The sequence below is a fragment of the Bos javanicus genome, chromosome 16 (genome assembly GCF_032452875.1).
Source record: "Bos javanicus breed banteng chromosome 16, ARS-OSU_banteng_1.0, whole genome shotgun sequence".
Taxonomy (NCBI): domain Eukaryota; kingdom Metazoa; phylum Chordata; class Mammalia; order Artiodactyla; family Bovidae; genus Bos; species Bos javanicus.
In genome coordinates, this window is record NC_083883.1 from 42,071,099 (window position 1) to 42,094,339 (window position 23,241).

Consider the following 23,241-nt stretch of genomic DNA (forward strand, 5'->3'; position numbering starts at 1 on the left):
CATCCTCTGGCACATGCTCTGTTTACTCATCACCATTCCCAAGTCTTACTTTTAAATGTATCTAACAGTCTTATATAAAAGAGTATGATAACATTTTAAGCAAATTTGAATTATGTGACACTCAAATGGTGTGATATAGAAATACATGTAGAAGTACTGGGCTTCCCTAGTGGCTTAGATAGGTAAGGAATCTGAGAAGTACTGGTAGACTGATAGATGGATGAACCTTAGAAACATCAGGATAAGTGAAAGAAGTTCCTCATTAAAGACCACTCACATGGAAGTCCAGAAGAGGGGAGTCTACAGTGACAGAAAGTGGATTAATGATTGCCTAGGGCTGGGAAATAAAGGGAATGTGCATGTGATAGCTAAAGGATATAGAGTTCTTTTCTGAGTGATGAAAATGTTCTAAAATCGACTGTGGTTATAGTTTTACATACTGTGGATATATTAAAACACACTGAACTACATATTTGAAGTGGGAGATTTGTATGGTGTATGAATTATGTATCAATAAAGTTGTTGAAAAATATAAAACTGAATTAAAAATCCATGTGTTAAAGTTTCATTTGATGTGCAAAACGTGAAATAACTTGAATCTCTCCCCCCTCTCCCCGTCATTAAAGATGTGAGAAGAGTTGTACAACCTCAGAGCCAAACGAGTCACCAACCAGCTGCACGACCTACAGCCACAGCTGACGCTGCTTCAGGTGATAAAGGCACATTCTCCGGCAGTATGAGGCCCACTTACATGGTGAACACACTTCCTGTCAGGGTTATTTCTGGATTATATAACTTACATTATGCAAAATTTTCTGGAACACACTCCTTGGGTGAGTGTGTTTCAAATAGTTAGTGATCTCCTTCCTCTTACAGTAATTTTCTGCACCTCTGTTCTCAAACAATGTTCATTTTGAAGCCTCAACTATTTCTTTCTAGTCCTTTTGTCAGCCACAATATTTCTGGTCAGAGTTTATTCTTTCTCTCAATATCTAGATCTAATAGCATAAACATTTTCCTAAACTGGAAAAGAATGTTGCCATAAATAGGGAAAAAACTGTCATTGTGATCACTTTTCCATTGAGTTCAGGGAAAAGTAGATTAGGGGAGTGTTACAACAGAAAAAAAGTAAGGAAAATGACAAATCACAAATTTGGAAAAGAAAAAAAAAAATTCAAGAACTGAGTTCCCCAAGAAGGTATCAAAGAGGAGAGGGACTTAGGATTCCTAGAGTAGGCATCGCAGGACAGAGGGGAGAACCCCAACTGGAGCTGTCAGGACACCCAAGTTCTACCCTGAGCCCAGGCCTCAGTCTCCACCTGTTCATCTGCAAAAGGAGGGGATGGGCCAGGTGGCCTATCTCTTATTCTAACTTTTATTCTAACTCTTTTATTCTAAACTCAAAGTTCTGGGCTCTCTTACCTTCTTCTTTAAAATGACTCTCTGCGTCTTTGGTGAGACATCCAAAACGAGCTCAGCACAAGTAACGGCTTTGTTGGAAGTCACAGGCCGTCCTGTCCCCTCCTGTAAACTAGAACTGAAAAAACAGTAACAGTCACGATACACACACACCCTCCCCACCCCACACACATGTATTCAAGTATTTATAAGCAGATGCCTAAACCTCCACTACACAGAAAACTTTTTTTTAATCATGGAAGAAAAAATTTGACTCAAGCTGAAGAAAGATAAAGGTTGTGCTGTTCTCCTGCATAGTTCAAAGACTCATTTGTCAGAAGATATATATAAAAGTGAAATTCTGACATAAAAGGATGACTATATATTTTTAGAGGGAAAAAAAAAAAAGCAAAAACCAATCCAGACATTCCAAAGGTCCAAGAATTGGCTCTACTGTTTGCCAGGAAGATGATCAGCGTTACTGCATCCTCACATCTTAGCAAGAAATCAGAAGTTCCTTTAGGATGAAAAGAAAACAAAGGGTTCATAATCGCCTCCTCCAATTCTACCCTGTTGTGTTTCTCTGGGCTTAAGAATCCTAAGTTTTATGGAATTGCTGCAGCCTAGACTATGGTTTTTCCAGTAGTCATGTATGGATGTGAGAGTTGGACTGTGAAGAAAGCTGAGCACCAAAGAATTGATGCTTTTAAACTGTGGTGTTGGAGAAGACTCTTGAGAGTCCCTTGGACTGCAAGGAGATCCAACCAGTCTGATCTAAAGATCAGTCCTGGGTGTTCTTTGGAGGGAATTATGCTAAAGCTGAAACTCCAGTACTTTGGCTACCTGATGCGAAGAGTTGACTCATTGGAAAAGACTCTGATGCTGGGAGGGATTGGGGGCAGGAGGAGGAGGGAACGACAGAGGATGAGATGGCTGGATGGCATCACCAACTCGATGGACATGAGTTTGAATGAACTCCGGGAGTTGGTGATGGACAGGGAGGCTTAGCATGCTGCGATTCATGGGGTCGCAAACAGTTGGACACGACTGAGCGACTGAACTGAACTGAACTAACTATATTTTAGGGTATTTTGATGAGATTTTATTTAAATTAGTCTCCTATTTCCATTAATCTCTATCATTAAAAAGGGACTGAAAAATTCAGTTAAAAATTAGCTTTTATGATATCAAAAGCACAAGTAAATAAAAAAGTTGATTTCAACAAAATTAAAAACTTTTATCCTTCCAAAAGACATTACCAAGAAAGTAAAAACACAACCCACAGAATAGAAGATAGTTGCAAATCATGTATCTGATATGGGATCTGCACCCATATTACATAAGGAGCTGTAAAATTCAAGAATAAAAAGGCAAAAAAAAAAAAAAAAAGTCAAATGTAAAAATAGGACAAGGATTTGAACAGATATTTCCCCAAAGATATACAAATGAGGAATTCCCTGGTAGTCCAGCAGTTAGGACACAGATCTTTCACTGCTATGGCCCAAGTGGCCAGGGTTTGATCCCTAGTGGGGGAACTCAGATTCACAAGCTATGTAGCATGGAAAAAAAATAGATATACAACTGACCAATAAGCACATGATAAGATCTTCAATATCATTAGCTAGTATAGAAATGCAAATGAAAACCACACTGAGATACCACTACCACTACTTAGATACCACTACTTAGTAGAATTGTTAAAATAAAAAAAAAAGTGGAAAACAAGCATTGCGGAAAATGTAGAAGAAACAAAACCCTTACACATTGCTGGCAGGAATATAAAATGATTCAGCTGCTGTGGAAAACAGTACAGCAGTTCCTCAAAAGGTAAACAAAGAATTACCACAGAACCCAGAAATTCCACCCCAAGCAAGGTATACACACAAAAGAATTAAAACAAGTACTTAAATACATGTACAGGCATGTTGATTGCAGCACTGTCCATAATAGCAAAAAAGTAGGGACAACACAAATGCCATCAAAGGAAGAATGAACAAAGAGAATGTGGTATAGACGTACAACGGAATATTTACTCAGCCATAACAGGAACGAAAAGTGACCCATGCTACAATGTGGGTGAACCTTAAAAACATTATGCTAAGTGAAATAAGTCAGTCACACAAGGTCAGATATTTTATGATAATTTATGTGAAATATCTGGAATAGGTAAATCCTTAGGACAAGAATGCAGATCTGTGATTTTCAGGGCCTGGAAGAAAAGGTTTACTGGGCAGTAACTATTTAGGGTTTGGAGTGATGGAACTGTCTTGGAATTAGAGGTGGTAGCTGTACATCATGAATACATTAAATGCCACCAAACTCATCGCTTTAACAAATGGTTAATTTTACAGTTTATGAACTTCACCTCAATTCAAAAAAAAAATCCTAGTCTCTTTTCTCATCATTTAGTTCTCAAAGATGCAAAGAAATAGGATTCACTACACTCCAAAATATAGTTCAACCTCTCAGCACACTAGATTCCCAGAAACTTCTCTTTTTATCTATTCATATCTGCTCAACCTGTGACACTCCTAAGTCTCCACTAGGATTCTTCAGTTAAAGACCTTAGTAACTACTGGAACATAAGGAAGTATGGAGAAAAACATGCATAGCAACCAGATTAAGGACTGGTTTTTCAGGCACTAAAACCTTATCAAAGCAAACATGCCCATTCATATCATTATTAGTGAAATCTGGGGTCTAAGCAAATGAAAGAGATGTTGCACAGACTCAGACATTTTCTTGGGGGCCTCAGGCACGTATAAAAATATTTCATAAGCAAAACTATTCAGGACATTTTGGAAATAAATACAACTTTAAATGTACTGTTCACCAGGTGACTTATATTTCGAATGCTAAAGATTCGGGTATTTTCCCAGTTTCTTTATGGATCAACTTTAAAACGGGCCCTGTGATTAGCACAAAACAACTGTATGTATGTGTGGGGGAATGACTACTCTTGAAAGCCTAATATTCTGAATCTCTATGTACCTATCAATGTATCAATCTAACAGAATTAGAACAAGCTGACTATTCCCTGCTTTTTTTTCTTCTAAATACAACTAACTAATCAGACAAACAATGAAGATCATAAGATCATAATTCTGAGCCAACTGTAATTGCTGTCAAGTTGAACTCCTCTGCTTGCCTTTGCTAATGCTAAGTCGCTTCAGTCGTGTCCGACTCTGTGCGACCCCATAGACCGCAGCCCACCAGGCTCCGCCATCCCTGGGATCCTCCAGGCAAGAATACTGGAGTAGGTTGCCATTTCCTTCTCCAATGAATGAAAGAGAAAAGTGAAAGTGAAGTCTCTCAGTCGTGTCCGACTCTTAGCGACCCCATGGACTGCAGCCTACCAGGCTCCTCTGTCTATGGATTTTCCAGGCAAGAGTACTGGAGTGGGATGCCATTGCCTTCTCCGTGCTTGCTTTTAGGTGACTATTAAGAAGACCCTGAAGTGTTAATCAGTGTTCTCAAAGGGAGAGGAGGATCAGAACAGTGATTCGGGTAATTATGGATGAAGATTCAGTTCAGTTCAGTTGCTCAGTCGTGTCTGACTCTTTACAACCCCATGAATCGTAGCACACCAGGCCTCCCTGTCCATCACCAACTCCCGGAGTTCACTCAGTCTCATGTCCATCGAGTCGGTGATGCCATCCAGCCATCTCATCCTCTGTCGTCCCCTTCTCCTCCTGCCCCCAATCCCTCCCAGCATCGGGGTCTTTTCCAATGAATCAAATTCTTCGCATGAGGTGGCCAAAGTACTGGAGTTTCAGCTTTAGCATCACTCCTTCCAATAAACACCCAGGACTGATCTCCTTCAGAATGGACAGGTTGGAATACAGAGACATTACTTTGCCAACAAAGGTCCATCTAGTCAAGACCATGGTTTTTCCTGTGGTCGTGTATGGGTGTGAGAGTTGGACTGTGAAGAAGGCTGAGCGCCGAAGAATTGATGCTTTTGAACTGTGGTGTTGGAGAAGACTCTTGAGAGTCCCTTGGACTGCAAGGATATCCAACCAGTCCATTCTGAAGGAGATCAGCCCTGGGTGTTTCTTTGGAAGGAGTGATGCTAAAGCTGAAACTCCAGTACTATGGCCACCTCATGCGAAGAGTTGACTCACTGAAAAAGACTCTGATGCTGGGAGGGATTGGGGGCAGGAGGAGAAGGGGACGACAGAGGATGAGATGGCTGGATGGCATCACCGACTCGATAGACATGAGACTGAGTGAACTCCGGGAGTTGGTGATGGACAGGGAGGCCTGGCGTGCTGCGATTCATGGGGTCGCAAAGAGTCGGACACGACTGAGTGACTGATTTGATCTGATAGGTTGGTCATAACTTTCCTTCCAAGAAGTAAGCGTCTTTTAATTTCATGGCTGCAATTACCATCTGCCGTGATTTTGGAACCCCAAAAAATAAAGTCTGACACTGTTTCCACTGTTACCCCATCTATTTCCCATGAGCGATGGAACCAGATGCCATGATCTTAGTTTTCTAAATGTTGAGCTTTAAGCCAACTTTTTCACTCTCCTCTTTCACCTTCCTCAAGAGGCTTTTTAGTTCCTCTTCACTTTCTGCCATAAAGGTGGTGTCATCTGCATATCTGAGGTTATTGAGATTTCTCCCAGCAATCTTGATTCCAGCATGTGCTTCTTCCAGCCCAGCATTTCTCTGCATAGAAGTTAAATAAGCAGGGTGACAATATACAGCCTTGACGTACTCCTTTTCCTATTTGGAACCAGTCTGTTGTTCCATGTCCAATTCTAACTGTTGCTTCCTGATGTCCAGTTCTAACTGTTGCTTCCTGACCTGCATACATATTTCTCAGAGGCAGGTCAGATGGTCTGGTATTCCCATCTCTTTCAGAATTTTCCAGTTTGTTGTGATCCACACAGTCAAAGGCTTTGGCATAGTCAATAAAGCAGAAATAGATGTTTTTTCTGGAACTCTCTTGCTTTTTCCATGATCCAGCAGATGTTGGCAATTTGATCTCTGGTTCCTCTGCCTTTTCTAAAACCAGCTTGAACATCTGGAAGTTCACAGTTCATATATTGCTGAAGCCTGGCTTGGAGAATTTTGAGCATTACTTTACTAGCGTGTGAGATGAATGCAATTGTGCGGTAGTTTGAGCATTCTTGGCATTGCCTTTCTTTGGGATTGGAATGAAAACTGACCTTTTCCAGTCCTGTGGTCACTGATGAGTTTTCCAAATTTGCTGGCATATTGAGTGCAGCACTTTCACAGCATCATCTTTCAGAATTTGAAACAGCTCAACTGGAACTTCATCACCTCCACTAGCTTGGTTTGTAGTGAAGCTTCCTAAGGCCCACTTGACTTCACATTCCAGAATATCTGGCTCTAGGTGAATGATCACACCATCATGATTATCTGGGTCGTGAAGATCTTTTTTGTACAGTTCTTCTGTGTATTCTTGCCACCTCTTCTTAATATCTTCTGCTTCTGTTAGGTCCATACCATTTCTGTCCTTTATCGAGCCCATCTTTGCATGACATGTTCCCTTGGTATCTCTAATTTTCAGGAAGAGATCTCTAGTCTTTCCCATTCTGTTGTTTTCCTCTATTTCTTTGCATTGATCGCTGAGGAAGGCTTTCTTATCTCTCCTTGCTATTCTTTGGAACTCTGCATTCAGATGCTTATATCTTTCCTTTTCTCCTTTGCTTTTTGCTTCTCTTCTTTTCACATCTTCCTCAGACAGCCATTTTGCTTTTTGCATTTCTTTTTCATGGGAATGGTCTTGATTCCTGTCTCCTGTATAATGTCATGAACCTCCGTGCATAGTTCATCAGGCACTCTATCAGATCTAGTCCCTTAAATCTATTTCTCACTTCCACTGTACAATCATAAGGGATTTGATTTAGGTCATACCTGAATGGTCTAGTGGTTTTCCCTACTTTCTTCAATTTAAGTCTGAATTTGGCAATAAGGAGTTCATGATCTGAGCCACAGTCAGCTCCTGGTCTTGTTTTTGCTGACTGTATAGAGCTTTTCCATCTTTGGCTGCAAAGAATATAATCAATCTGATTTCAGTGTTGACCATCTGGTGATGTCCACGTGTAGAATCTTCTCTTGTGTTGTTGGAAGAGGGTGTTTGCTATGACCAGTGCATTCTCTTGGCAAAACTCTATTAGTCTTTGCCCTGTTTCACTCCTACTCCAAGGCCAAATTTGCCTGTTACTCCAGGTGTTTCTTGACTTCCTACTTTTGCATTCTAGTCCCCTATAATGAAAAGGACATCTTTTTTGGGTGTTAGTTCTAAAAGGTCTTGTAGGTCTTCATAGAACCGTTCAACTTCAGCTTCTTCAGCGTTACTGGTTGGGGCATAGACTTGGATTACTGTGATATTGAATGGTTTGCCTTGGAAACGAACAGAGATCATTCTGTCATTTTTGAGATTGCATCCAAGTACTGCATTTCGGATTCTTTTGTTGACCATGATGGCTACTGCATTTCTTCTAAGGGATTCCTGCCCACAGTAGTAGATATAATGGTCATTTGAGTTAAATTCACCCATTCCAGTCCATTTTAGTTCACTGATTCCTAGAATGTCGACATTCACTCTTGCCATCTCCTGTTTGACCACTTCCAATTTGCCTTGATTCATGGACCTGACATTCCAGGTTCCTATGCAATATTGGTCTTCACAGCATCGGACCTTGCTTCTATCACCAGTCACATCCACAACTGGGTACTGTTTTTGCTTTGGCTCCATCCCTTCATTCTTTCTGGAGTTATTTCTCAACTGATCTCCAGTAGCATATTGGGCACCTACCAACCCGGGGAGTTCCCCTTTCAGTATCCTATCAATTTGCCTTTTCATACTGTTCATGGAACTAGCAAGAAGGTACTCTTTCTGCCCCCTTCTGATGCCTATGTCAGAAGCTTTTTCTATCTCCTTTATACTTTAATAAAACTTTATTACACAAAAGCTCTGAGCGATCAAGCCTTGTCTCTGGCCCCGGATTGAATTCTTCTCCTCCGGGGGCCAAGAATCCCAGTGTCTTCGAGTGATTCAATAACAACCTTTCATCTTGGGGGCTCGTCCGGGATCCTTCAGGACAAGGCAATGGCACCCCACTCCAGTACTCTTGCTTGGAAAATCCCGTGGATGGAGGAGCCTGTTAGGCTGCAATCCACGGGGTCGCTAAGAGTCGGACACGACTGAGCGACTTCACTTTCACTTTTCACTTTCATGCATTGGAGAAGGAAATGGCAACCCACTCCAGTGTCCTTGCCTGGAGAATCCCAGGGCTGCCGTCTATGGGGTCGCACAGAGTCTGAAGATTAGTCAGTTTCAAATAAGGAAAGAGGTAAAACAAATTAAAAAAAGCAGCAAGAAGTTTAAAAAATGCATAAGAAATATCATCATAAAGCAAGAGAAATTGAAGCTATTATAATAACAATGCCCAAAGAGAGTTGTTAAATACTAGAATGGATTATTGGGAAGCTCTTTAAAAAGAGAAGAGTCTTGCCTCTTTGGATAAATTTTACTCTAGCCAGAAGACAAGGGCTTAGACAAAAGAGCTCTCAAGATAAAGTCTGAGCCTAGGATTTGGTAAAGAATGGAAGGAATCTTCCTTCATCCCTCAGCCTTCTGAGAACTGATTAAAGTTTAAAACCAGTTAATAATTAGAGCTTTCTGCTTTACAAGAACAGTAATTTAACCCAGACTTACCCAGAGAACGTGTATGTAGCAGCAATGTAAATGAAATTTTCATAATAAAGCTGCTGGTTATCCTGGAAATCATTCATGTTGCAGCTGATCTCAGAGGAACCTGCCCCTTTAACAGTAAGAGTGATAAAAGGTGGCAGGGTGGGTTCATCCCAGGCATAATCCAAGGATGTCATGGGCTTCACTTCAGTGCGGAGCCTGGGCTCAGCGACGCCATGCTGAGTGAAGACAACTGGGACCTATAGCAACGGCAGAGAATAAGGAGAACCTTCATTCAGAGGGGTGATGCTGGAAAGTGATTCAGTGCCTCTTAGGTTCCAGAGCTTTCCCAAATGAATGCTATACAGGGTACAAAACCACAAGTAAGGCTCAACAGCTGGCCTCTTCAAATGCCTTTCTAATCATCTTCAAAATTGCAAAGAGTCCACCAGTTAGAGGACATGGGCCACAGTCTGTTGGGTAAAAGGTTTTGAGAAGCTTTGCCATACCAAATACCTAGAGAAAGCATGTTCTTTCAGTGGCATCTAGTCTCACCCCACCATGCCCAGGATACACTAGGAACAAAGAAAGGAACAAAAATCTTGGATTCAGCTATGGAAAGTTACAAATTATAAGGCCTAAGGCATAATTCAAAATAGAATCTAACAACCTCCATCTTGGCTGCACTTGGAAGACTCAGAAAGGAGCTCACTGTTACTAAGGAACAGTAGAACTGCCCATTCTACTGGGCATTTGTCAGTCTGATTCTGATTTCTCTGTTTGTATGGAATGTCTGCAGAGGGCCCCATGCTAACCAAACCATCTGGTCAAAGTTAACTTTTGGGAGCTGAGAAGTCATTTCTGGACAAGGCTGCCCAGCAATCAAAATAACCAGCAGAGACTACCTCCCAATGGTAAGGATTTCTGAGACCCCTGTGTAGCTTCTTTCAAACCCAAGTTTACAATGCTTTTTATCATTATCTTAAGTGTAGTATGTACTTCACTTTCCCACATATGAAAGAGCCAAACTGGCTCTCAACTCCCCTTGATACCTTAGAAAAGTTGTCAATTCGGAAAGGAGGGGGTAACTGATCTGTATCACTGAAGGAGATCCTGTAGGTAGCTCCTCGGAGAGTAATTTCCACACGCAGAAAGAAGCATTTTCCCAGAGTATCTCTGCAGCAAAAGGAAACCATGGAGGCTGCATAAAATGTAGGGAACAAGTTCCCAACTCACTTTCTTCTCATACTTCTCACAATTACCACTGTGTGTTCTTTGACAGCATTTAAAAAGTAGAAACTGACAGTACAATCACAAAATAAAAAAGAAATCATTCAAGCAACTTCGAACAGCAGGCCATAACTATATGATATCTACAAATTTTACTTTGGGTTTGTTTGGGGTCATAGTGTCAGTGCAACAAGTGAGTAAATATTGGTTGAACCACATAAAATTGTTGACACTAGACTACTTTTGACCTAGAAAAGAGGAATTTCATATGGTTCAAACTAATATGTTGATGTTATTGATGAACAGCGTTCACACTGTAGAATAAGGGAAGATGAGGAAGAATCCTGTGGAATGGAGGTACCAGATGCAATCATAATGTGTATGTGTGTGTGTGTGTATGTATATGTGTGTGTGTGTGTGTGTATTTAAACATAGACAAACCACTGTAGAGAATGGAAAGCTCTTCTTTATGGAAGAATATCAGTTAATAAATGTAGAAGACATATAAGAACCAGAAATCACCATTTTGCAATAACTAATGTAATAACTGATTCAGGTGAGAACCACCAAACCACTGACTGAAAGGTTTTGTTAAAAGTGAACATACAAAAAGGTTCAAATTATCCCTACCATGAACTAATGTTGTTTACAAAGAAAAGGTAACTTTACAATAGAGAGACCTGGTGGACAGCACCTAAACCAAATGATGATCGAATTTAACAACATCAATAATGGAACCAACAGACATCACAGGCTTCCTGACATGATGCAATGGGAAACATACACCACCACAGAGGTAATGTTCTTACCAAAAATGTCAGGCCCAAACTTAAATGTAGAAAACCATCAGAAAAGTCCAGAAAACCAAACATTCTATATGAAATTGGCTTGGACTCCAAAAATGTCAATGTAAATAAAGACAAAAAGGAAAACTGAGACAATGACCATTCTAGATTAAAGCAGATGAGACACACCTGCCAAATAAAATGCATGATCCTTCACTGGACCCCAGATCTGGGGAGCAGGGTTACTGTGAAGAACATTTTAAAAGGACATTTTATACATTTAAAAACATAATATTAAATTTCTTCAGTGTGTAGTGATGGGTGACAAATTTTTTATGTCTGAAGTATTATGATGACTTCATTTTACTTTTAAATGGTTTAGGAAAAAACTATGCATATGAGTACATGTGGAGAGAGAACAAGAACAGAGCAAATGTTGAAAAGCAGGAAATGTAGGTAAAGAAGGGGTGTCTTTGTACTACTCCTACAAGTTCTCTGTGGGTTTAAATTGTTTCAAAATGAAAACTTGAGGAAAGTAAAGGAAACATCTGGCCCAGGTCCTTGCTCAGTAGTTTAGGGCCACACACTGAAACTATTTCAAAAGGATTAACAAAGGTATCATCCACCCCCATGCTCCACACCTTTCTTTTCTTCTTCTTTTAAGTAATCATGAGTAACTTTTCTGTTTAATTCTGAATTGGCTTCATACCACACAACAGACCTGGGCTGCCTTCACCAAAGCAGCGTATAAATCAATGGTGGTTTTAGCTGCAAATTCCTCACCTTGCCCGCCCTCACCCCAACCTGTGGGGAACATATGACACTATGAGACAGGAGTTCTGGTTGAAGTCAGGATGAGGGCACTGGGGCCCTGTCCACTTCACTCACTTGGCCTATAAAGTCACCTCCTTAGACCCCTATGAATTCTAGGAACACAGCTTGAAAACCACTATGAAAGGAAAGGAAAGGACAGTGAAGTCACTCAGTCGTGTGTGACTCTTTGCGAACCCGTAGACTGTAGTCCACCAGGCTCCTCCGTCCATGAGATTCTCCAGGCAAGAATACTGGAGTGGGTTGCCATTTCCTTCTCCAGGGGATCTTCCTGACCCAGGGATCGAACCCAGGTCTCCCACATTGCAGGCAGACGCTTATACCAGATGCAATTAACTCTAATAAGGATCAGGGCAAAAGATACATAAGAAAGGCACATCATCAACAAAAACAAAATCAAAGAAAAACCTCAGATAATGCATTTTTTTAGAAAAGTCAAATATAAATATTATTTTGAATCATCTATTAATAAATTAGACATTTTTGTTTCCTTACAGTAGTGTTCTCCAAAGAGAACTCACCATAAGATATAAATAATTAAATTTTGCTTCTAAATGTGTTGAATTAGCACTGATTTCAGTCTCTTTGGCTTCAAAAGCATTTGATGCAAAACATTAAAGAAGACAGAAACAAACAGAAAGACATCCCACGTTCATAGATTTAGAAGACTTAATATTGTCAAGATGTCAGTGCTACACAAAGTGGATCTAGAGATTTAATACAATGCTCATCAAAATTCCAGCTGTTTTTCTCCAGAAACAGAAAAATTTATCCTAAAATTCAGATGGAATCTCTAGGAACTCCATGTAGCCAAAATAATCTTGAAAAAGAACAAAGATGGAGGTCTCACACTTCTTAATTTCAAAACCTATTACAAAGCTACTATAATCACAACAGTCTGACACTGGCAAAAAGACAAAATATGAAGGAACAGACTAGAAAGCCTGGAAATAAATCCTCACATACAGGGTCACATAATTCTTGACAAGAGTGTAGAGACCATTCCATAGGGAAAAGAAAATTTTTTCAACAAGTAGTATTGGGAAACTGGATATCCACAAGCAGAAGAACAGAGTTGGACTCTTGTTCAGTCGCTAAGTCAGCCTGTCTGACTCTTTGTGACCCCGTGAACTGCAGTACACCCGGCTTCTCTGTTCTTCACTATCTCTCTGAGTTTGCTCAAACTCATGTCAATTGAGTCAGTGATGCCATCCAACTATCTGATCCTTTGTCACTCCCTTCTCCTCTTGCCCTCAATTTTTCCCAGCATCAGGATCTTTTCCAATGAATCAGCTCTTCACATCTGGTGGCCAAAGTATTGGAACTTCAGCTTCAGCAACAGTCCTTCCAATAAGTACTCAGGGTTGATTTCCTTTAGGACTGACTGGTTTGATCTCCTTGCAGTCCAAGGGACTCTCAAGAGTCTCCTCTAGCACCACAGTTTGAAAGCATCAGTTCTTCAGCGCTCAACCTTCTTTATGGGCTAACTCTCACATCCATACATGACTACTGGAAAAATCATAGCTTTGATTATATGGACCTTTGTTGGCAAACTGATGTCTCTATTGGACTCTTAACCTTATGTGAATACAAACGGATCAAAGACCTATATAGAAGAGCTAAAACTATAAAATTCTCAGAAGAAAACATAGGGGAAAGCTTCAAGACACTGGATTTGGCAATGATCTTCCATACAACACAAAAAGCACAGGAAACCAAAGTTAAAATAGGCAAGCTGGACTCTACAAAATTAAAAACGATACACCAAAGAATACAATCAACAGAGTAAAAACACAACATATGAATGGGAGAGAATATATGTAAATTATATATCTCTTATATCAGACTCTAGGGTTGCACAGAGTCAGACACTTGGAATGCATGCTTGTATATATCTTATAAGGGGTTTGTGTCTAGAATATATAAAGGATTCCTACAACTCAACAACAACAAAAATCCAACTCAAAAACAGGCAAAGGACCTGAACAGACATGTCAAAAACGATGTACAAATGGCCTACAAGCACAGGAAAAGAAGCTCAGCATCACTAATCATTAAGGAAATGAGAATCAAAACCATGAGATACCACCTCACACCCATAAAGGAAAAATAACAAGCGTTGGTACAGATGTGGAGAAGCTGGATCCTTGTGTGCCCTTTACAAGAATGTAAAATGGTGAAATATAAATGGTGAATGTAAAATGGTCCCACTGTATAGCACAGTGAACCATATTCAGTATCCTGTGATAAACCATAATGGAAAGGAATATGAAAAAGAACATATATATCTTGTTTATATAACTGAATCACTGTGCAGTATAGCAGAAATTGACACCACATTGTAAATCAGCTATACTTGAAAAAATGAAACAGAATTTTACTGCACTAGAGAGAAATAAAAAGTAACAAACTAAATGTTGCCACACACACAAAAAAAAAGAGTTCTGACACATGTTACAATGTGGATGACATTGAGGACATTATGCTAATGAAATAAGCCAGTCACAAAAAGACAAATATTATATGATTTCACTTCTCTGAGGTACCTAGAGTAGTCAAATTCATAGAGAAAGGAGAACAGAAGTTGCCAGGGATTAAGAAAGGGAAAATGAGGAGTTCTCGTTTAGTGGGTACAGAGTTTCTGTTTTGCAAGATGAAAAGAGTTTAGGAGACTGCACAACATGAACGTACCTAACACCAGTAAAGCTAAAAATGGCTAAGACAGTAAATTTTACTTTATGTACCTGAGTCACACGAAATAATGCCTGGGTCTTTATGTTATGCTATCTTTCCCATATGGTATGTGCATTTTACTACAATCTTTTCAAAGTTTTATACATTAAAAAAAAAGCATTGGATGACAGAAAAGAGTCATCTTGTGCTAACTGACCCTGACTTTTGTTGATTTTTTTTAATAAGGATCTAAGGGTCACTGGGTTGGGCAAAGAAGACTAGGGGATTTACTGGAATGGCATCTAATGAGAGAATAGCTTGTACAGTGTGCAAGAATAGACAAAAACATCATCAAAGCTGCCATCTGAATGCAGACAAGAGTGGCGGGCGACCATGAGCTCAGTGCTACTCCCTGGACATGTGACCTCAGACGGCAACAACTGCACAATGGTCAAAATTGTCAACACCCCCTTTTAGCTCATTCCATCAAAAGGTTCATTCCTATCTGCCTAGTCTTTGCAGTTTTAAGACCTTTGAGTCAGAAACATATGTGCCCATTTCATCAAGAGTAGTCTTACTAAAAGTAACTACTTGCTATTTACAACTTTATAAATATTTGAAATTTATATGGTATTTACAGCTTACTATTTATATTGCCGTACCTCAAACAAGACTACTTGTTGACTAAATATAGTCTCTGCACTCACCTCATGTTGATATGGAAGGAATTATTTTTGTTGACTTCGAAGCCTCCAGACCAAATACAATTGGGAACATCCATCAGTCGGACACATAACAGCTGATCGTAGTCATTCCGAGGCCAATGGAACACCACACTGGAACCAGGAAGCGTGGAAATGTAACCTTCAGGATTGGCTGTTCCCTAAAACACGGTATCACTGGGTCAAAAGTCAAGTCAAGATGTAAATGTTTACTGAGAAATCTGTCTACTCTGAGCCTTGCCCTCCACCAGGAGCTGTTTAGGGCACTAAAGGCACAAAATGGTTCAGTTCAGTTCAGTTCAGTTGCTCAGTCGTGTCCGACTCTTTGCAACCCCATGGATTGCAGCACACCAGGCCTCCCTGTCCATCATCAACTCCCAGAGTTTACTCAAACTCACGTCCACTGAGTCACTAATGCCATCCAACCATCTCATCCTCTGTTGTCCCCTTCTCTTCCAGCCTTCAATCTTTCCCAGCATCAGGGTCTTTTCAAATGAGTCAGTTCTTTGCATCAGGTGGCCAAAGTACTGGAGTTTCAGCTGCAGCATCAGTCCTTCCAATGAACACTCAGGACTGATCTCCTTTAGGATGGACTGGTTGGATCTCCTTGCAGTCCAAGGGACTTTCAAAAGTCTCCAACACCACAGTTCAAAGCATCAATTCTTCGGTGCTAGCCTTTATTTACAGTCCAACACTCACATCCATACATGACCACTGGAAAAACCATAGCCTTGATTAGACGGACCTTTGTTGGCAAAGTAATGTCTCTGCTTTTTAATATGCTGTCTAGGTTGGTCATAACTTTTCTTCCAAGGAGGAAGCATCTTTTAATTTCATGGCTGCAATCACCATCTGCAGTGATTTTGGGGCCCAAAAAAATAAAGTCTGACACTGTTTCCCCATCTATTTCCCATGAAGTGATTGGACCAGATGCCATGATCTTAGTTTCTGAATGTAGTGCTTCAAGCCAACTTTTTCACTTTCCTCTTTCATTTTCATCAACAGGCTCTTTAGTAATTCTTCGCTTTCTGCCATAAAGGTGTCATCTGCATATCTGAGGTTATTGAGATTTCTCCCGGCAATCTTGATTCCAGCTTGTGCTTCTTCCAGCCCAGTGTTTCTCATGATGTACTCTGCATAGAAGTTAAATAAGCAGGGTGACAATATACAGCCTTGACGTACTCCTTTTCCTATTTGGAACCAGTCTGTTGTTCCATGTCCAGTTCTAACTGTTGCTTCCTGACCTGCATACAGATTTCTCAAGAGGCAGGTCAGGTGGTCTGGTATTCCCATCTCTTTCAGTATTTTCCACAGTTTATTGTGATCCACACAGTCAAAGGCTTTGGCATAGTCAATAAAGCAGAAATAGATGTTTTTTCTGGAACTCTCTTGCTTTTTCGATGATCCAGTGGATGTTGGCAATTTGATCTCTGGTTCCTCTGCCTTTTCTAAAACTAGCTTGAACATCTGGAAGTTCACAGTTCACATATTGTTGAAGCCTGGCTTGGAGAATTTTGAGCATTACTTTACTAGCATGTGAGATGAGTGAAGCTGTGTGGTAGTTTGAACATTCTTTGGCATTGCCGTTCTTTGGCATTGGAATGAAAACCGACCTTTTCCAGTCCCGTGGCCACTGCTGAGTTTTCCAATTTGCTGACATATTCAGTGCAGCACTTTCACAGCATCGTCTTTTAGGATTGGAAATAGCTCAACTGGAATTTCATCACCTCCACTAGCTTTGTTCGTAGTGAAGCTTCCTAAGGCCCACTTGACTTCACATTCCAGGATGTCTGGCTCTAGGTGAGTGATCACACCATTGTGATCATCTGGGTCGTGAAGATCTTTTTTGTACAGTTCTGTGTATTCTTGCCACTTCTTCTTAATATCTTCTGCTTCTGTTAGGTCCATACCATTTCTGTCCTTTATTGAGCCCATCTTTGTATGAAATGTTCCCTTGGTATCTCTAATTTTCTTCAAGAGATCACTAGTCTTTCCTATTCTATTGTTTTCCTTCTATTTCTATTTCTTTGCACTTTTGCAAAGAAAGTGCATTGAGGAAGGCTTTTGCATTGAGGAAGGCTTTCTTATCTCTCCTTACTATTCTTTGGAACTCTGCATTCAAATGGGTATATCTTTCCTTTTCTCCTTTGCTTTTTGCTTCTCTTCTTTTCACAGCTATTTGTAAGGCCTCCTCAGAGAGCCATTTTGATTTTTTGGATTTCTTTTTCTTGGGGATGGTCTTCATCACTGCCTCCTGTACAATGTCAGGAACCTCCATCCATAGTTCATCAGGCACTGTCTATCAGATCTAGTCCCTTAAATCTATTTCTCACTTCCACTGTACAATCATAAGGGATTTGATTTAGGTCATACATGAATGGTCTAGTGGTTTTCCCTACTTTCTTCAATTGAAGTCTGAATTTGACAATCAGGAGTTCATGTTCTGAGCCACAGTCAGCTCCCGGTCTTGTTTTTGCTGACTGTATAGAGCTTTTGCATCTTTGGCTGCAAAGAATATAATCAATCTGATTTCAGTGTTGACCATCTGGTGATGTCCATGTGTAAAGTTTTCTCTTGTGTTGTTGGAAGAGGGTGTTGCTATGATCAATTCATTCTCTTGGCAAAACTCTATGAGCCTTTGCCCTGCTTCATTCTGTATTCCAAGGCCAAATTTGCCTGTTACTCCACGTGTTTCTTGACTTCCTACTTTTGCATTCCAGTCCCCTATAATGAAAAGGACATCTTTTTTGGGGTTAGTTCTAAAAGGTCTTGTAGGTCTTCATAGAACCTTTCAACTTCAGCTTCTTCAGCATTACTGGTCGGGGCACAGATCTGGATTACCGTGATATTGCATGGTTTGTCTTGGAAGTGAACAGAGATCATTCTGTTGTTTACTCACATCAAAAAACTTAGTGTTGACAGGGAGATAAGTCATTAAAATTAAATGTGACATTCAAATTAAAATGACATTAAAATTCACTGTGCTATTAAATAAGCACTCATCATTCTTCAAAAGCAAGCTGCTTACCTGTCCCCTGGCAAATTCCCTCTGTGCAAATGCAAGCTTGTGGGATGACTTATTATCTAACAGGTAACGGGGGGCAAAGATGACCATACAGGTGTCAATATATCGGCCTCGGCCTTTCTTGACATCAATACCTATGAATAACAAGAACCAGTTCCATGAATTAATCAGAAAGAAAAAAATTATGGTCTAAAAAAAGTAAATAGCTTTCACAATTACTTAGTTTCTCTGAGATAATGATTGTAGCATCCAGAGAGGCTATGAGGTCTCCTAAGAATAGAACGAAAACAGCAACTATCTTCAAAGTATTATTCTTTATTCCCATTTAGACCTTAAAAAGTCTTGGCAACATCAATATCCCCATAATTCCCAGCTTCTTCATAAAGTGCATACAATTGTAACAGCAACTAAAACAAACAGGTGTTTAGCCTGGTTTACATTTATGAAGCTGACTACTAACATGGTTTATGTGACATATTTCTCCTTACATACGGGACACAAAATTTCTTCCTAAAGAACATGCCCCTTTTACAACATAGAGGAGAATCTGCGTATTACTTAACTGCATTCTGCAACTGCCCTAAACTCAACTGACTCTTAGTATTTTCTGTCAGCCCAAGAATCCAGCTCAAATATAATGCTAAATACTACTGAATTTATTCCTTCATAAAATAAATGTTTTCAGCACCTAATAGTTACTGTGGGGAAAAAAGACAAACAAAAAACATACCAAAGAAAGAAAGTCATGGTCAATCAAAAGGAAATCTCAAAACACCAAGTTCCAAAGAAAGAAAAATGAAATAACACCATATTATCTCAAAAACTCTGATAATAACTTTTAAAAATCCAAAATTCAATGGACGAGTTCATTCACTCATTCAGACAATGAATAAAGTAACTATATTCAAGGCCTTGGGTTGAACTCTGGTTATACAATGATAATATTTATGGTAAAAAAATAATAAAAATAATAATATTTATTGAACTCTTAGTACACATTATACCCTCTACCAAAGGCTCAACATTTAATTCTTATAACAACCTTGTGAGTTAGATATTTTCATTCCTTCATTTTTGCAGATGAGGAAACTAAGGCAGGAAAAGATAAGTGACTTGTCCTTAAGTGACACAGCCAGTAGGTGGCGCAGCTGGATTAAACCCAGGGAGCCTGCCTTGGAGACATACACAAAGGACCCTACTAAAGACAAGTATCAAGAGACCATAAAAAGAGAAGTGACCTTAGGATATGACAACTAGATGTCCCAACATACTTTCAATTATAAATATTCTGATCTGTTAACTCCCTAATTCACTTGTACTAGTGTTTCTTTAATGTAAATCTCAAAAATAGCTGAAAAACTGAGCAAATCACAAAAAATCACTCACTGAAACTCTGTATCTAAGAAATGCTCAGTAATACTGGAACAGTTGGGAAGATCCTCTGGAGAAAGGAATGGCTACCCACTACAGTATTATTGCCTGGAGAACTCCATGGACAGAGGAGTTTGGCAGGCAATGGTGCATGGGGTCACAAAGAGTCAGACACAACTGAGTGACTAACATATTTTCAACACTAAAACTCTGTATCTAAGAAACGTTCAGTAATACTGGGATAGGGAGATATACCCCCATCACTCTTCTATGACATACAGAAAAGCATTAATTGTCAGAAATCAACCTTATCATATAACAGTTCAGTTCAGTTCAGTCACTCAGTTGTGTCCGACTCTTTGTGACCCCATGAATTGCAGCACGCTAGACCTCCCTGTCCATCATCAACTCCTGGAGTTTACCCAAATTCATGTCCATTGAGTCGGTGATGCCATCCAACCATCTCATCCTCTGTCGTCTCCTTCTCCTCCTGCCCTCAATCTTTCCCAGCATCAGGGTCTTTTCAAATGAGTCACTTCTTTGCATCAGGTTGCCAAAGTATTGGAGTTTCAGCTTCAGCATCAGTCCTTCCAATAAACACCCAGGACTGATCTCCTTTAGGATGGACTGGTTGGATCTCCTTGCTGTCCAAGGGACTCTCAAGAGTCTTCTCCAACACCACAGTTCAAAAGAATCAATTCTTCTGTGCTCAGCTTTCTTTATAGTCCAACTCTCACATCCATACATGACCACTGGAAAAACCATAGCCTTGACTAGACAGACCTTTGTAGGCAAAGTAATATCTCTGCTTTTTAATATGCTATCTAGGTTGGTCATAACTTTCCTTCGAAGGAGTAAGCATCTTTTAATTTCATGGCTGCAGTCACCATCTGCATTGATTTTGGAGCCCCAAAAAACAAAGCCAGCCACTGTTTCCATTGTTTCCCCATCTATTTGCCATGAAGTGATGGGACCGGATGCCTGATCTCAACTAATATACCTATAAGAGGTATATTTGGTATCACAGAAAGACTCTATAGCATAAGACTCAATTAAAAAAAAGTTTTTTGTTTCCCTTTTATCTCAGATTGCCGTGGCAAACCCTTAACAAATGAACAGCTGATAAGATCAAAATATACAAAATCATCCTTATGGGAGGTACATGTTAAGGTTACCTGGTCAGGCCCTGCCTGGCTTTTCCACTTGTGTCTGGGCTTTCAACTTTCCTGATAGGAAGCTAGTTATTTATCCAATTCTTCAAAAATAGTCATATAAGAGATTTCACAAATTCTCTTAATACATGCCAAGATCTCATATAAAATCTCATCTTAGCTCAAACTTCTTCCTTTCTTTAGTCTAACAATGAAATGTGAAACACAGTCTTGTCCCTAAAAACATAAGTGCATGTTCTAATGAATGCACTTAGCATCTAAGTTTGTGTGCACTCACTGCATATTTCCACCGGACAGCTCAGTGTGCCTCTCTGCCAGAATTCTGTGTGCTTCCTTAGCGCCAGCTGCTTGAAAAGGCGCAGGCACCACCATGTTTCCTTCAATTTGTCCCAACTATGGCTTCTGGCCAACCTGCAGGGGCTTGCTTTGGAAACTCTATCAAGGACCAGACACTTTAGCAGAAAGCCAAACTCGGCATGAAGTGGACTTTGCCTAAAGGGATGGAGCGAACAAACATGAGAATTGTGATCCTCAGCTGGAGGATCAGATAAAAGTTTCTCTATTCTATTAAAAGTCTTCTTGTCAACTTTAAAGGAGACAGCTTCCATGTCAAGGAAGAATGCATGCAAATTTTTTAAAAAAACAAAAAGCAAACTATACTTGGAAGAGAGTCTTTCACTTCTCCAACACTTAAACAAAGCACTGATTCCATGGGAGTCAAGGTAAACAGCTAAGTAATACCATCTCAATTTTTCCTTCTGTAACATGACTCTCTACATCAGCACTGTCCAGAACAGTAGCCACTAGTCATACATGACCACTCGTATGCACCAAAATTAAAAAAACAAAGAATTCAGTTTCTTTGTCACACACTCACCACATTTCTTAGTAATGCACTCTCCAGTGCTCAGCAGCCATGTACGGCTAGTGCCTCCACACTGGACAGTACAAGACAGAGCATTTCTATTACCACAGAGGGTTCAATGGTTTCCCAATATTCAAGAGTAAAAAATGCTTTGAGAGCCCAGAAGTTATATAGGAAAGGAAGGATGCACTGCTAACACTTCAAATCTGAGACATAATTAAATCAAGTTTGTCTTAATCTTTTGCGACATCTTTTGAGGCACATAGGCATAGGGACATCTTCCCTTGGTGCTCCCCACCTCTAGAATCTAAGCAAGCTTGTGCGTGTAAAGTGTTAAAGCACTAATCTAGACTAGTTGTGTGTGCTCAGTTGTGACCAACTCTTTGTGACTGCATGGATTATTGCCTGCCAAGCTCCTCTGTCCATGAGATTTCCCAGGGAAGAATACTGGAGTGGGTTACCATTTCCTTCTCCAGGGGATCTTCCCAACCCAGGGATCAAACCTGTGTCTCCTGCATTGCAGAGATTCTTTACCACTGAGTCACCTGGGAAGCCCTCTAAGCTAGCTTAGGGATTTCTAATTATCATAACCACCAAGTGCATTTTATATTTTTTGCCTCAAATGTGGACACCTCAGTCATAATCCTAATTCCAACCCAGACTTCCCCTTTATATCTGGACAAGTCACTTAACCCCTCAGCTTCAATTTCAAGGAGAACAATGCTTCTTACCCTCTTAGGGTTTGCAGGTTTCAATGAACGCGTGGGAAATGGAGGATGAAAAGCATTCTAAGTGTTCCTATTATTTCCATGAAAAATAAGGATTCAAGCCAAACTGATACTTTCCTGACACAGGTGAGTCTGAAACTGAACAGCCTCAGACCTCAAAGGGGCAGTGTTTAGGTAGCTCCTTGGATCCCTAGGAGAATAGGTCTGTGATGATATCAATCTAGCATTCAGAGAATGGATACCTGACCCAATGGCAAATGAGAAAACCAGCACTTGCAGACAGACCAAAATGTAGGGCCAGCTTATCCCTCCAAGCCTGAAGTCGTTGGCCCATGGTTTAAATTCTCCCCCTCCCCAAAACATAACCCACCAATGTTATAGATCAGCCCTGGGCGGTTTCCTTGCTGGATGACTCTGAGAGCTCGGACGCCACTACCACCATCCAGGGAGAAGCCCTGACACCAGCCTGGCATGCCTTCAGGGTGAATCCCCCTTCCGATTCTCATCGTGCAGCTGTGGGGCAGAAAAGCAAAGACGTATATAGACATTCATCCGTAAGCAAATCTTTTCTACCTGTTCTAATCAGGAAGCCTTGCTGTGGCTGTCGGCCAAAATTAGAACTCTAACACTGACTATTCCTCATTCTCATATTATTCCCAAACACAGAGAGGCAATTAATCAGTGGTTAAAACTCAATCTGAGAGGTAGTCACAGTTCAACAACGTGTGACATGTATTGACCTCCACAACTAGACATTTTAGGGGAAAA

General features: G+C 40.2%; 1 protein-coding gene across 11 annotated transcripts in view; it reads right to left on the bottom strand.

Annotated features, from left to right (window-relative positions):
- VPS13D (vacuolar protein sorting 13 homolog D) overlaps positions 1 to 23,241 on the bottom strand; it is a 272,136-nt gene that overhangs the window by 131,928 nt on the left and 116,967 nt on the right. For all 11 annotated transcript variants that reach the window (XM_061382671.1, XM_061382670.1, XM_061382669.1 and 8 more), the window contains 6 exons: positions 22,844 to 22,986; positions 18,341 to 18,471; positions 15,298 to 15,473; positions 10,124 to 10,247; positions 9,096 to 9,331; positions 1,423 to 1,537 (listed from right to left, as the gene is read on the bottom strand). In XM_061382671.1, the coding sequence (XP_061238655.1) occupies positions 1,423 to 1,537; positions 9,096 to 9,331; positions 10,124 to 10,247; positions 15,298 to 15,473; positions 18,341 to 18,471; positions 22,844 to 22,986 (925 nt within the window). The remainder of the gene's footprint in view (positions 1 to 1,422; positions 1,538 to 9,095; positions 9,332 to 10,123; positions 10,248 to 15,297; positions 15,474 to 18,340; positions 18,472 to 22,843; positions 22,987 to 23,241) is intronic.